The sequence below is a fragment of the Sceloporus occidentalis genome, unplaced genomic scaffold (genome assembly GCF_023333645.1).
Source record: "Sceloporus occidentalis isolate IW3139 unplaced genomic scaffold, rSceOcc1.0.p SCAF_4, whole genome shotgun sequence".
In the NCBI taxonomy this organism is placed as follows: domain Eukaryota; kingdom Metazoa; phylum Chordata; class Lepidosauria; order Squamata; family Phrynosomatidae; genus Sceloporus; species Sceloporus occidentalis.
The window spans coordinates 22,484,810-22,497,492 of record NW_028316984.1 but is presented as its reverse complement, the minus strand read 5'-3'; the positions used below and the strand labels follow the sequence as shown (position 1 = coordinate 22,497,492).

General features: G+C 41.6%; 1 protein-coding gene across 5 annotated transcripts in view; it reads left to right on the top strand.

Annotated features, from left to right (window-relative positions):
* LOC149313612 (aldehyde oxidase 1-like) overlaps positions 1 to 12,683 on the top strand; it is a 64,861-nt gene that overhangs the window by 422 nt on the left and 51,756 nt on the right. For 3 of the 5 annotated variants that reach the window (XM_089519447.1, XM_089519451.1, XM_089519452.1), the window contains exons 2-6: positions 4,369 to 4,426; positions 8,299 to 8,395; positions 9,511 to 9,619; positions 11,379 to 11,505; positions 11,800 to 11,861. In XM_089519447.1, the coding sequence (XP_089375573.1) occupies positions 4,369 to 4,426; positions 8,299 to 8,395; positions 9,511 to 9,619; positions 11,379 to 11,505; positions 11,800 to 11,861 (453 nt within the window). Of the gene's footprint in view, positions 1 to 3,039; positions 3,221 to 4,368; positions 4,427 to 8,298; positions 8,396 to 9,510; positions 9,620 to 9,649; positions 10,057 to 11,378; positions 11,506 to 11,799; positions 11,862 to 12,683 lie in introns of those variants that run through there. The other 2 variants (XM_089519448.1, XM_089519449.1) reach the window with 2 other exon arrangements.

The following is a 12,683-nucleotide window of genomic DNA, read 5'->3' as shown; positions in this document are numbered from 1 at the left end:
TAATAATAAGTTGGCAAGGCCCCCAGCCCAGAGGCAGCAGCCAGAAGCGAAACTGGGCTGGAGCTGCAGTCCTGGCTGGATGAGACTTCATCAAGACGCCTGTCAGTCAACTTAAGGCGACCCTATGGCTTTCAGGGGGCTTTCCTAGGCAAGGGATCCTCACAGGTGGCATTGCCAGTTCCTGCCTCTGAAAGGATAGAGCCCACAGCACCTGGTATTGTGATTGGCGGTCTCCCATCCAATATCTAACCAGGGCTGACCCTGCTTAGCCTGCAAACTGACACAGACATGAAGCAAAGCTAGTTGAAGGTGTTGGCAATCAATCGGTCAGTGATCAGCCTATCAGTAATCTGAGTCTAGCAGGACACCCCCGTCTCTGTTAAGGCCCTGTGTGGCCCAGGGAATGCGCTGCCTTCCCACTGACTCCTCTGGACCTGAGCCCATCTTTCCCAAGGACAAATATTGACCCATTGCAAGCTAGCAGCCTTTGGCATGTTCTTTTCTTCCTGCTAGCCTCTTGCTTTGTGGAAGTTCTGGGCTGCCTCTAAGCAGACAATAGTGACTGGAATGGGCAGATGCATGCCCTAATTTGTATTTCTGGATTTTCACTGAGAATGTGGGTTTCTGATACTGGTGTGTGTGGGATATGAATGGAGTAAAATGATTGACTTGGGAGAAAAGGCAGCAGTGAAATGGGAGGCAATAGTGCCAGAAAGAAGCAGATTCCACTAGCCCAGAGATGCTGAATTCTAAGGAGTCCATGGGAGGAGGGCTCCTGGGGTCCATGAACGGACTGAAAGATACCTATGTACCCTTCAGCTATACCATTCAAAGTGTTCTGTATATAACAGAAGGAGACATATCCAGGAGTGGCCACCTTGGCCATGTGGCAAAGTACAACTGTGCCGAGCAAGACTGTGCTGATAAACAGAAGCAGTAAATAACCATTTCTTTACCGCTCTAATGGCTGCAGAGTAAGTTCTAAAAGGGACCCTGTGCCTGGATTCATCCCTTGTCTTCCTCCATCCTCACTTTAGTCATCTACCCAAAGAGCCCCAAAACAAATCTGGGGTAGCTGTGTCGGCCATACAGCAAAGTACAGTAACATCCCAAACCCACACAACAGTGGTACATTTATTGGCCAACCAAAATCCACAAAATATATGTCTCTGATTAAAATCATAACTTAATAGTGGATCAAATGATTTCACTGATAGACAGCCTGTTATGTCCAAAGGCAACTTCAGACTGAATGGTTCCAGATGCTCTTAATTTCCACAGTAACTTAGGTTTGTTAAGTGCAATAACACTCTCCTGAGTTCACTTCCAAGTCTCAGTCAAAACTCAACCTTTTCTATTTTCTTCTTATTTCTTCTCTTCCTCTTGTACATCCGGGTAGTTCTCCCCTTGTGACAAGAGTAAGCATGTGAGTTTGTAGAAAGTGCAACAACTATGAAAATACTAACAGAAGAAAGAGTTTTAAAGGTCTGAAGTACCTTCAATAGACAACTGGCTGCTGAGAATGATAGAGATTGCTGAAATAGACAAATTATCAGATGCCATAGTAGGAGAATCAAACACCAAATCCAAAGAACGTTGGACAAGCCTTCTCTCATACTGTGAAGAAATCTGGAACAGTACAAGTTAGAAAAAAATACTTCCAAATACTTGGTTATGAGACAATTTCTTTTTCACAAGATTTTCTATTGTATTAAAGCTTTTGTATTTTTTGAGGAACCAAAAACAATTTAAACAACTAGTTTAAAAAGAAGTGGATAAAACAAAACAGAAAGAACACAGTGTTTGTTTGTTTTTCACCCTGGAAGACAATAGCTTGATAATGAAAGACATCATTTTATAGACAACCACTAATTTATGGATATATTTACACATGTAAATTGTACTTTGGGGTTTTTTTAATAATAAAAATAAATAAAAAAGAAAGAAAGAGTTTTAACAAGTGTCTCTCTGTGGTAAGGTAGCTGAGTTGTTGTCTTCCACGACAGATATTTCAAAATAAACAAAAATTGTCTTTGTATACAGTATGTATACACGCCCTTCAAAATGTTTCTTGTTTCTTTGAAAATAAATTTGGGGGGGGGGGTGTTTTTTCAAGGGTCCATAGCTTTCATCAGATCTTCAAAAGGATCCATAACTTAACATTTTCAAAAGGTAGCCATGTTAATCGGTGCTAGCAAAATAACAGTGTTATGTGACACCTTTAAGACTAATGTTTATTATAACATACCTCTGTGTGGTCCTCAGGTGTATGGAGTATCCTAGATAGTGTTAATGTGGTGTTTAGTTGTACGTTCTCGCATAATTTCCAACAGAAGCTCTGATGTTCCCATCTTAACTTAAGAAAAGTACTGTATCCCTCTCAGATCATGCTCAGAAATATGAGTGTGAAGCTCTGTTGGAAACCTATATTTAAAGTTAGTTATCTAGATTAGCCTTGTTTTGCTTTATATGATTTAAATCACCTAGATTTCTAGTTTAAGGCAATTCTGGATTATCTAGACTAGAGGTTTAGGATCAGATTTTCCCAGAGTTGCCCAGCAACTCAAATGATTCCTTGCTGCTATCCAGAAATGTCTGTATAATGTCATAAGCATTATTGGATGGTAACCATAACATCAATAGTGTTAACCTCTAATGATATGATTTTGTTTTAATTTTAATTTTTAATTTTTCCATTTCCATTTTTCTTTTTAAATGCCTTGGCATCTTTTCACTCTTGCAGTGCATACCATACTGCTAAACATCCATGTGAATTAATTTGTTTGCTTTTATTTCAAAAGCATGGCCTTTCCATCTTGACTTTAAAAAAAAATCCTTGCTGGTTAATGTTGGGATATAGCAACTTCGCATGCTAAGCCTTTCTAGCACTATATCTCTATGATGCTTTTAGGCCAAGACCTTTTCTAGGAATGCATGTCAATGGTAGTTTTATTGCTATTAACAACCCCTCCTCACTTCCCCTCCTCATTTCCTGTTTACCATGAGGACACCTTAATTACCTTTGTTCTTGGGGTGAAGAAGCAGCAGAGATGAGACTCCATTACTAAACTTGCTTACTAACTAATCAGCATGCCTATGCCTGGAGCTGAGAAGATGCTGGGAGAGCATCCTTCTTAAGCTGCATGGAGACTACCTTTTCTATCTCATTTTTCTTGCAACATGAAGCTAGACCTGTGTATCTCTTCATACACATGATTTTGTAAGTAAACTTATTTTTCTTTTTCACTTTTAACCAAGTGAGTGTGTGTTTTTATTGGGGACACGTGGCTGGGAGAGGAGTGAGCTAGATAAAGTTTTATTCCTGCTTGCACCATCATCATCATTTTTCTGCTGAGTAAGCTTTGCTAGTGAGATTAAACAATCTTGCTTACTTTCTGAGTTTCTAACGATCCTCAAGAAAGAACTACATTTTCCAACAGTTAAGTAGTTTTCTCAAGCTATCAGCGATCATCCAATTCCATTAATAGATTTAAAAAACACTGTCAGGAGTAGTCTTGCTGTACTTTTGGGGATGGTGAGAATTGTTGTTCATCATACCCAAAGTGTTCCATATTCAGAAGGTTGATGTTCCAGATCTGTTTTTTGGGGAAAGAATGTTATTCTACCACTAATTCCTCAAGATGTAATTTTCACACTGTAAAGTAAAACTGGAAATCGTGGCCCTCCAAATGTTGCTGGACTGCGACTGCCAGCACTCCTAGCCAGCATAGCCAGTGGTGAGTAATGCTGGGAGTTGCAGTTCAGCAACATTAAGAATGCAACATGATTCCCATTTCCTAGAATAGACCATTGAATCAGTGAAAATTTGGCAAGTGAATACTTATACTCAGTTCCATTGATCATGCTCTGGTGGGACAAGCAATTGAATTTAAGCTAGGGACAGCTCACTTTCTCCTAGGACAGTCCATGCATAGAAAATCTCAGCAGCTGAGAATGATAAGAGAATAGGGTGATCTGACAGAATTAAGAACTAGTGGATAGTATTGTAGTCTCTTGTTATGTTGCACCTGACTTGGCGGAACATCAAAGAGTACTGTACACTGTACTGTCCTTTGAACCAGGCCAAGGGAAATGATTAAGACAAAATGGGTCCCACAGCTGTTCTTATAGAATTCTTTCTTTCTCCATACCGGTATCGGTATGGAACATGCCTGAAGGATGTATGTTACCATATAGAAAAAGCAAACTGGATATGGACCCGTGGTGGCCTCACTTAGACTTGTTCAAAGAGGAACAAAGACTTGCCTTGGCTAGTTATGAAAGATTTGTAGGAGGAGACATCAATTCAACATGCACCTGAAACAAGATCTTTGATTATTCTGTCTTGTGATTCACTCCTTACTGTAGATAGTGGAGAAGCATGCTGATCCAGAGCAGATGTTGCTGTCTTACTTAAGGAAAAGACGTATCCTTTTCTTGCTTGTGAAAGCCTAGAATCTATTCAGCATTTGAGTGTCTCAGTCTAGTTTCTCCCTCATTAATTTATCCCCCTTCTAGATACACAGGGTTGTGAGTGCATTCACAAAATTCCCAAATTATACATGACATGAAAGATCTTTGCTTAGCTGCCCACTGGCTTTCTTCCCTCTGTTATGCAGCCCCTGGAAAGGGTGTGCAAGCATATCTCAATGAAACAGAAGAACATGGGGAGTGCTTAATCTATTCCACACTGGCTGTTTTTGAGATTATTTTTCCCATCTCCTCCAATGATGCTTTCCCTCTTGTAGTGGGGATGGAGATGAGGTGTAGGATAAACTAGTTCAAGACCTAACACTATTATGGAATGTCCACCTTTAAAAAAGAAAGATTAATGGTGACTTCAACTGAATGGTGTTGGCTTCAGTTACTAAGTTGTTCTTCTCTCCCTCTTTTTTCTTTTTACTTAAAGAGTGTAGTGAGAAATGTTACAAATTAAATAAGAATTTAAAAGCTTGGGAATATGATGCAATGTTCAGGTATTCTTTTAGCTCAGGGGTAGGCAACCTTTTTGAGTCGGGGGCCGGGTTGCTGTCCCTCAGACAACTGGGGGGCCGAAGCCGGAGGGTGGAGATTCCACCCTCCGGGGGCGGAGCCTCCACCCTCCGGGGGTGGAGCCGCACATGGGGGTGGAGCTTCCACCCTCTGGGGCGGAGCCACATGCCAGGGCGGAGCTTCCACTATCCGGGGCGGAGCCACATGTCAGGGGCGGAGTTTCCACCCTCCAGGGGCGGAGCCGCATAATATTTGCAAGAAGCTACTAGGGCCGGCCATGCCATAACACAGGAAAAACGCATGCACACTGTCTCAACCCACAAAAGAGCAAGCAAGTCCATGTGGAGGGATTTTGCAAAGAGAATACCAAAGGAGAACAACAACAATAATAAGAGCAATATTTGCAAGAATGGAAGCGACTAGGCAAGGCTACAAAACAGCAAAAAATGCATGCCACTGTCTCAACCCACAAAAGAGCAAGCAAGTCCATGTGGAGGGATTTTGCAAAGAGAATACCAAAGGAGAACAACAACAATAATAAGAGCAATATTTGCAAGAATGGAAGCGACTAGGCAAGGCCACAAAACAGCAAAAAATGCATGCCACTGTCTCAACCCACAAAAGAGCAAGCAAGTCCATGTGGAGGGATTTTGCAAAAAGAATACCAAAGGATAACAACAACAATAATAAGAGCAATATTTGCAAGAATGGAAGCAACTAGGCAAGGCCACAAAACAGCAAAAAATGCATGCCACTGTCTCAACCCACTTTCTTTCTCTCCCTTCCTCCCTCCCTATCACTCCCACCTTCTCACCTTTTCTCTCTCTCTCTTCTCCTCTCCCTCCCTCCCTCTCCTCTCCCTCTCACCTTTTCTCTCTCTCTTCTCCCCTCCCTCCCACCCTCTCCCTCCCACCCACCCACCCTTTCTCTCTCTCTCTCCTCCCCTCCCTCCCTCCCTCTCTTTCCTCTTCCTCCCACCCTTTCTCTCTCTCTCTCCTCCCCTCCCTCCCTCCCTCTCTTTCCTCTTCCTCCCACCCTTTCTCTCTCTCTCTCCTCCCCTCCCTCCCTCTCTCTTCTCTCCCTCCCACTCTCTCTCTCTCTCTCCTCCTCCCCTCCCTCCCTCTCTCTCTCTCTCTGCCTCCTCCTCCTTCCCCCCCGCCCCTCCATTTATAGGAGGGAGGAGGGCGGGGCCAGGAGGGAGGTGGGCGGGGCCCATTTGAAGGCCCAGTGCGGCTCCTGGAGCCCCGATTCAGGGCTCCAGATGCCGCATCAGGCCTCCCAGAGGCCCGGTGAGGCTGCTGAAGCCCCGTTTCAGGGCTTTGGCTGCCACATCGGGCCTCCCAGAGGCCTGGTGCGGCTCCTGGAGCCCTGATTCAGGGCTCCAGAGGCCGCATCGGGCCTCCCAGGGGCCCGGTGAGGCTGCTGAAGCCCCGTTTCAGGGCTTCGGCTGCCGCATCGGGCCTCCCAGAGGCCCGGTGCAGCTCCTGGAGCCCCGATTCAGGGCTCCAGAGGCCGCATCAGGCCTCCCAATGGGCGGCGCCATTTTGCCCTTCAAAATGGCGGCTGGAGCGGCCGAAATCGGTGGTGATTTCGGCGGCAGGAGGGAGCGGGGGCCGGCAGAAAGGCGCCCGCGGGCCGCATCCGGCCCACAGGCCGGAGGTTGCCGACCCCTGTTTTAGCTTATTCTTTTTGTAACTCCAGGCGTTGTTTTCCTGGTTGTAAATATGAAAATTTTTATAGCTGACATTTCTAATTCAACCAGACTTTATTTATACAGTGAATGGCCAACTTTGGGCGGGGACCATGGAAAACATTGTTATCTAAACGTATGATACAGAATTTAAATGGAAAGCATAAGATAATATACCATACGGGATATTAAAAAAAGTTATAACCAGTTTGGACGACAATAGTAAAATAATCAAAGGAGGGTTATAAAATAAGTTCCAGGAAGACTGAAAACCTTTGACTCCACTCTTACTGCATGTTTTATTATATCAGAATGAATAAATCATTATCCTAAGAAGAAAAGGCCACAAAGCTTTGGACTCTAAAATCCCACCATTGCACATTTTGCTTTAGCAAATGTTTTGAAAACCACGTAGTCCAAATATGTTTATTCAGCAGGAAGTCTTACTGAGTTCAATGGGACTCACTTCCTCCCAAATCAGTATGAGAAAAGACACATTTTCTTTTTGGAAACGCAAAAGTGGACAACGGGTAGGCTCTATGCATGTCCATGATCCACAGCTGTTTTGTGCATACATGCACAGTCTGCTCCTGTTTGCTGCTACTGTCAAAACCATACTGCTGAACAATGGTGCTGCTAAAAGTCAGCAGCCCCAGAACAACAACAAAAGGCCTACAGAATTCCCTTTCACTCGCACAAACACACACTTAGCAAAATGACCACCAGTACATTCTTTTTCATTGCCTGCTTCTTTGTGTTTTGTGTTTCTGTCCTGCTACCATCTTAGAAAGTGACACCAACCCGTAGAGTGGCCTTATCCAAATTTGGTGGCAATTGCATCTGCATCTCATGAATTGTGGCAGTAAAAGTGCGGTCTCTTCTGGGTTCAGAAGAGTGTAATATGACCACACACACACACGGAACGTGGCACACATCTGCTTCAAACTGCTTGCTGGAGTTCACTGGGTGACCTTGGGCTCTTTGCCATCTCTCAGCCTAATGTAGTTCATAGGGTTGTTGTGAAGCTAAAATGAGGACTGAGAAGCTCCATGTGCCATTCTGAGCTTCTTGGAGAAAAATGGGATAGAAATGTAATCAGTCAGTAAACCAACCTGAAACACCTTGCATCAGGTCTAGTGAAAATGCATAGGTTTTGCTACTTGTGAAGGTGCTCCCAGGCTTCTAATCTCAAAATAACCCTAAACCAGGTATACTGTACATCTAATCTGGAGTGGTTGTTTTTGTTTTAAACTTCTAAATCAAGGTAATTCTGTCCTAGTTATTTATTGATGAAAAATGATTTGCATATAATTGCTGCACGGTGAAATGGATGTACCTCTACCAAAGCTTCTCACCCCTGTAAACAGGACCTATCTCAGTTTGGGGTATTTAATCAGATATTGTCCAAACATTTTTAAGCAAGCTCCTTTTAGAGCCAAGCAGGTCCACAAGAAATAATCTGTATCCATTAATCTTTATCGCCAGAATAAAACAAGTTTGTCCGTGGTATAGTGGGCTTGTGGGTTAGAAAGAGTGTGAAATGAGAACACAGATACACTTAACATGTAACTGTGCCCCAGTTCAAAGCATTTTCTCCTTAACTGAAGCTCTTTCAGTCCACCTTATAGGTACCAAATATGGCTGTGGTGGTGGTGGTTGTGGGGCGTGCACTGTGATGATATCAAGATATGAGCCTGTTACAAAGAAGATCATGTATCCTTTTGAGGAGGCTGACCAACTGCATGTTACGATAATTCTTGAATTAGGGATACTGTTGGTGCTTCTGATAGCAAATTGTCTCCCTCCCACCACAAACAAAGGCAACCTGCTTTCAGTCTTACTACTGAAGAATGAAGATTCTGCTGTGTGCACATTCTGAGGAGCCTATCTGAGGTTTCAGGTGACACAGTTCTACCTTTAATCCAGAAAATAGAGGACATTTTTGTAAATAAATGATGACTTATTTTCCACTATTTTTTCATCAACAGCTAATGTGGATGTTTTCAAGAATATTCCTTCATTATATAATGATCTTTGTTTTGCTTTTAGCACATCCAAATTTCTCTCTTTCCTTTCCCTCCCTCCTTCAGCTCAAAACTGATTTTAAAAATTTGCTCTATAAGATTTCCTAGCCGTTCACTGCCAGTTTTGGGGATGCACAGTGTACTAACCACTTGTTGCTGTTGCACTTGTGAAAACATTTCAATCGACAGAACCAGCCCCGCTGGATCCTATCTTATGTTTTCTGTTTTGTTCAGTTGATTTGCACTTCTTGCTTTGAGAAAGTATTTTGTCCAATCCCACAATTTAGCATTTGGCGAAATATGTAAAATCTAGATGCATTTATGGCTGTCCAAAGAAAGAAAGGAAAGGAAAAGCAAAAAGAAAATATGTCTTCCCTGTTTTAGAATATACATCAATGACTGCTTCTTATCCCATATTATGTGACTATCGGCGTCAATTTCATTGTCATATATACATTCCTTTTCCATAAGTTTGTGGTGGTTTACCTTAAACTAACCAATGTTTAATTCAAAAACAATGTATCTGCAGTATCAATAATGCAGAAACAGTGTATCTACAGTATCTCAAGAGAGTGTCATAGTACATGGGTCTTTGTTATCACTAATCAGTGCTACATATTTGCAGACACCTGTGATATTCCAAATTTTTTCTAGAATTGTTAACATTAACACCTGAAAGATGACATTTTGTAAATTTCAGATATGAGCATTCGGTATAATTATAATTCCTACTTAATGTTAACAAATATTACAGTTAAATAATATATTTCTAATAAGTGGTAACTGTCTCCTTCACAATCTCAGTCATTATTCAGCCAATGCATGCTTGATCCCCATATGTTCACTATATGGCACCGCAGTTGTCACTGTGGAAGGAATTGGAAATACGAAAACCAGGATTCATCCAGTTCAGGTAAATACATGTGGGAAATTGTCAAGAAAGTTTCTTTTCTTTCTGTAAATTTCAAAAAAATCAACAGTACTTTAAAGATATATGGTTGTGTGCAATGACACTTTGTCTCTGGATGCAGAAGGATAGGTATGGTGTAGTTGAAGAACACATCCAGCTAGCGAATATATATAGCATGCACAGTTATTCAACTGGCAACCCAGAAAGGAGGACCTGGTACCCCGTGTTTCTATCCTGTGGTCTCCTACAGTAATGATAGGCATTTTGAGGTATTGGTGGCCAACCTTTTTTGGTTTTATCAGGCTGGCAAAAATGTTTGTTTTATGTTTTGAATTATTTTAATTCATTTGTCACAATTTTCCACCGTGAACCTCAAAGCATCAAGCATGGATGACATTCTCCCATCCAGGCATTGTCCAGACTTCCTAAGATTGATGAAGGTAATCTCATTTTGCATGGCAGGCAAATCCCAGGAACATCTGTAAGATCATTTGTGGATGATTTGGACATTCATTTTACAGACTAGAGTTTGAGCTCTTCCTGCTGGATTTTTTGCTAACTGAATTTTCTTTTTAATGATTATATATGTAAAAACCAGTACGTCTGTTTGTAATTCCTATTGGAAACTTGTGCATTTTCTTCAGGGAATCGTCAGGATCTTAATTGCAGGATATAAGTCAATAAATACATTCCACTGAGAGTATGGGACAGAGAGCATGTTGGATTGCAGTTCAGGCTTATAATGCATCATGCTTGCAGATAGTGTTTAATCATTCCTATTTTATGTTCAATGAACCATGGACCTCAAACTCATGGATTGTTTATTGTGAGCTCTGATTCTAGTACACTGGCTTATCTCTCCTTTGTCAAACCCAAGAAATAAATTAGGCTTTGTCCTTTCTCTGTTTCTCTGGACTATGAGGGGAGAGTCAAACCACTGTGCCACATGCAGAAGTGACAGTAAACTGTGGTCAGAAGATTTGTGGTTTGCTGAGCTGCTCTTGTACTGTGAATACTGAGCAGAAAGAACCAGTATTCTGGCTTATTCTTTATTGTTGCATCTGAACATGGTCAGAGTTACTCTGATTTTCTATTGCGTATGTCCTCCTGTAGTTCAGCAAAGTTGTGCTTCAAAATTATCCTGTTGCCTGAGTTGAGACTCTTATATTGCAAGTAAAAGATAAAATGTAAAGGTTTCCCTTTTGATATCATGGTCAAGTCATGTCTGACTGTAGTTAAGTCATGTCCGACTGTAGGAAGAGGTGCTCATCTCCGTTACTTAGCCAAGGGAACCAGCATTGTCAAAGACAACTCCATGGTCATGTGGCCAGCATGACTACACAGAACGCTGTTACCATCCCACCAAAGTGGTACCTATTTATCTACTTGCATTTGCATGCTTTTGAACTGTTAGGTTGGCAGAAGCTGGGACTAGTGATGGGAGCTCAGCCTGTCATGTGGTGCTTGGGTGTTGAACTGCCAACCTGCCGACTGACAGAATCAGTATCTTAACCACTGAGCCACCATGTCTACTGCAAATAGACACCTAAAATTAAGACAGATTCCTTGTGATGACCCGGGAATGCCTTGAAGCTTGATTTTTGTGATATTTTCTAAGTGCCAAGCCAAATTATGGAAACCTTTCTAGCCATATCAGTCTCATTTTCTACTTCTGTAGTCATATTTTTTTAAAAAAAAATCTGGTTAAGTAAAATATTTAAATTAAAAGGATTTACCCTGTAACAAGTTTATTTTGTCCTAGGAACGAATTGCTAAAAGTCATGGGTCTCAGTGTGGCTTCTGCACCCCTGGAATGGTGATGTGCATCTATGCCTTACTGCGTAACCACATGGAACCCACATCAGATCAAATAATTGAAGCTTTAGCTGGTAAATGTTTCAGTGAGAATTTTTTAAACCCTGGATTCATTTGTTTTGTGCTGTTTTCGTCTGTGGTGCCTTCATTTAATTGTATTTATTCAGAATTATAAGATACAGTATGCTTTGTTGTTTTCTCTGTATTTTGTCAGCTGCCCTGGAAACATGGTATTGTTTTGCAATAACATAAGAAAAATTAATAAATAAAATTAAATATTAAAAATTTTAAAGGCTATATCCACCGAGAAGTGAATTCCATTGCTTGGGTTTTCTGATGTCCATTAATTTATTCTGTTGTTTTTCTAGGTAATTTATGTCGCTGCACTGGTTACCGACCTATTGTTGATGGCTGTAAGACTTTTTGTAAGGTATGTGTGTAATTGTGCATGAGCTAGAGAAAGTGAAGCAGTGAGTGTGATAATATAATAATATGTGGGTACATTACCGTATATACTCAGCTATAAATTGATTTCATGTTTAAATCGAGGGCAAATTTTGGGGCCAAAATGATGGATTTTGCTATGATAAGTCAAGGGTAAAACTTAGGGTATATAGCAAAGGATCTAAAGAATGAAGCAAAGTAAAACAATGTCAAAGAACTTACAAAATTCCAGCAGACATAACTCTTTCTGCTCGCTCTTAAGGCTGGCTGGATGAGAGAGTAGAGGGGGTCAGTGCTTCCAGAGCAGATTATACTCTTGTTTTTCCCAGGGAATGGTTCCTTCTTTTAAATAAGAGTTAAGATACAGTATTTACATTGACCCATGGATAAGTTATCTCAGTTTTTTGGGGGTCAATTTTTTGACCCAAATTTCTAGGCGTATACATTATATACAGTATATCAATTTGTACTAGGTGAGTTTCAGTATATTATCTTATTCCCTTGGAGACAGGTACAAACCCAAGAGAGAAACCATGGCTGTATACCTTCTATACTGATTATATAGTGGCACCAGCATTTCCCTACCAGTTCTGAATCCAGTGCCTAGCCTCTGTTGGCCCACTTCTCACAATCAACTCCTGGGGTCTAACTCAGCCCCAGCTGGCTCTCCTGCATGAACAAAGGACATGTCCTGCAATCCCCCCACCAAATCCCAGCCTTAGTTTGTGAAACCACTTACTTGTCAGAAGGGTGTGATCCAAGAATAACTTACTTAAGCCAGAGGCTGAAATCAGAGGACACCAGTTGC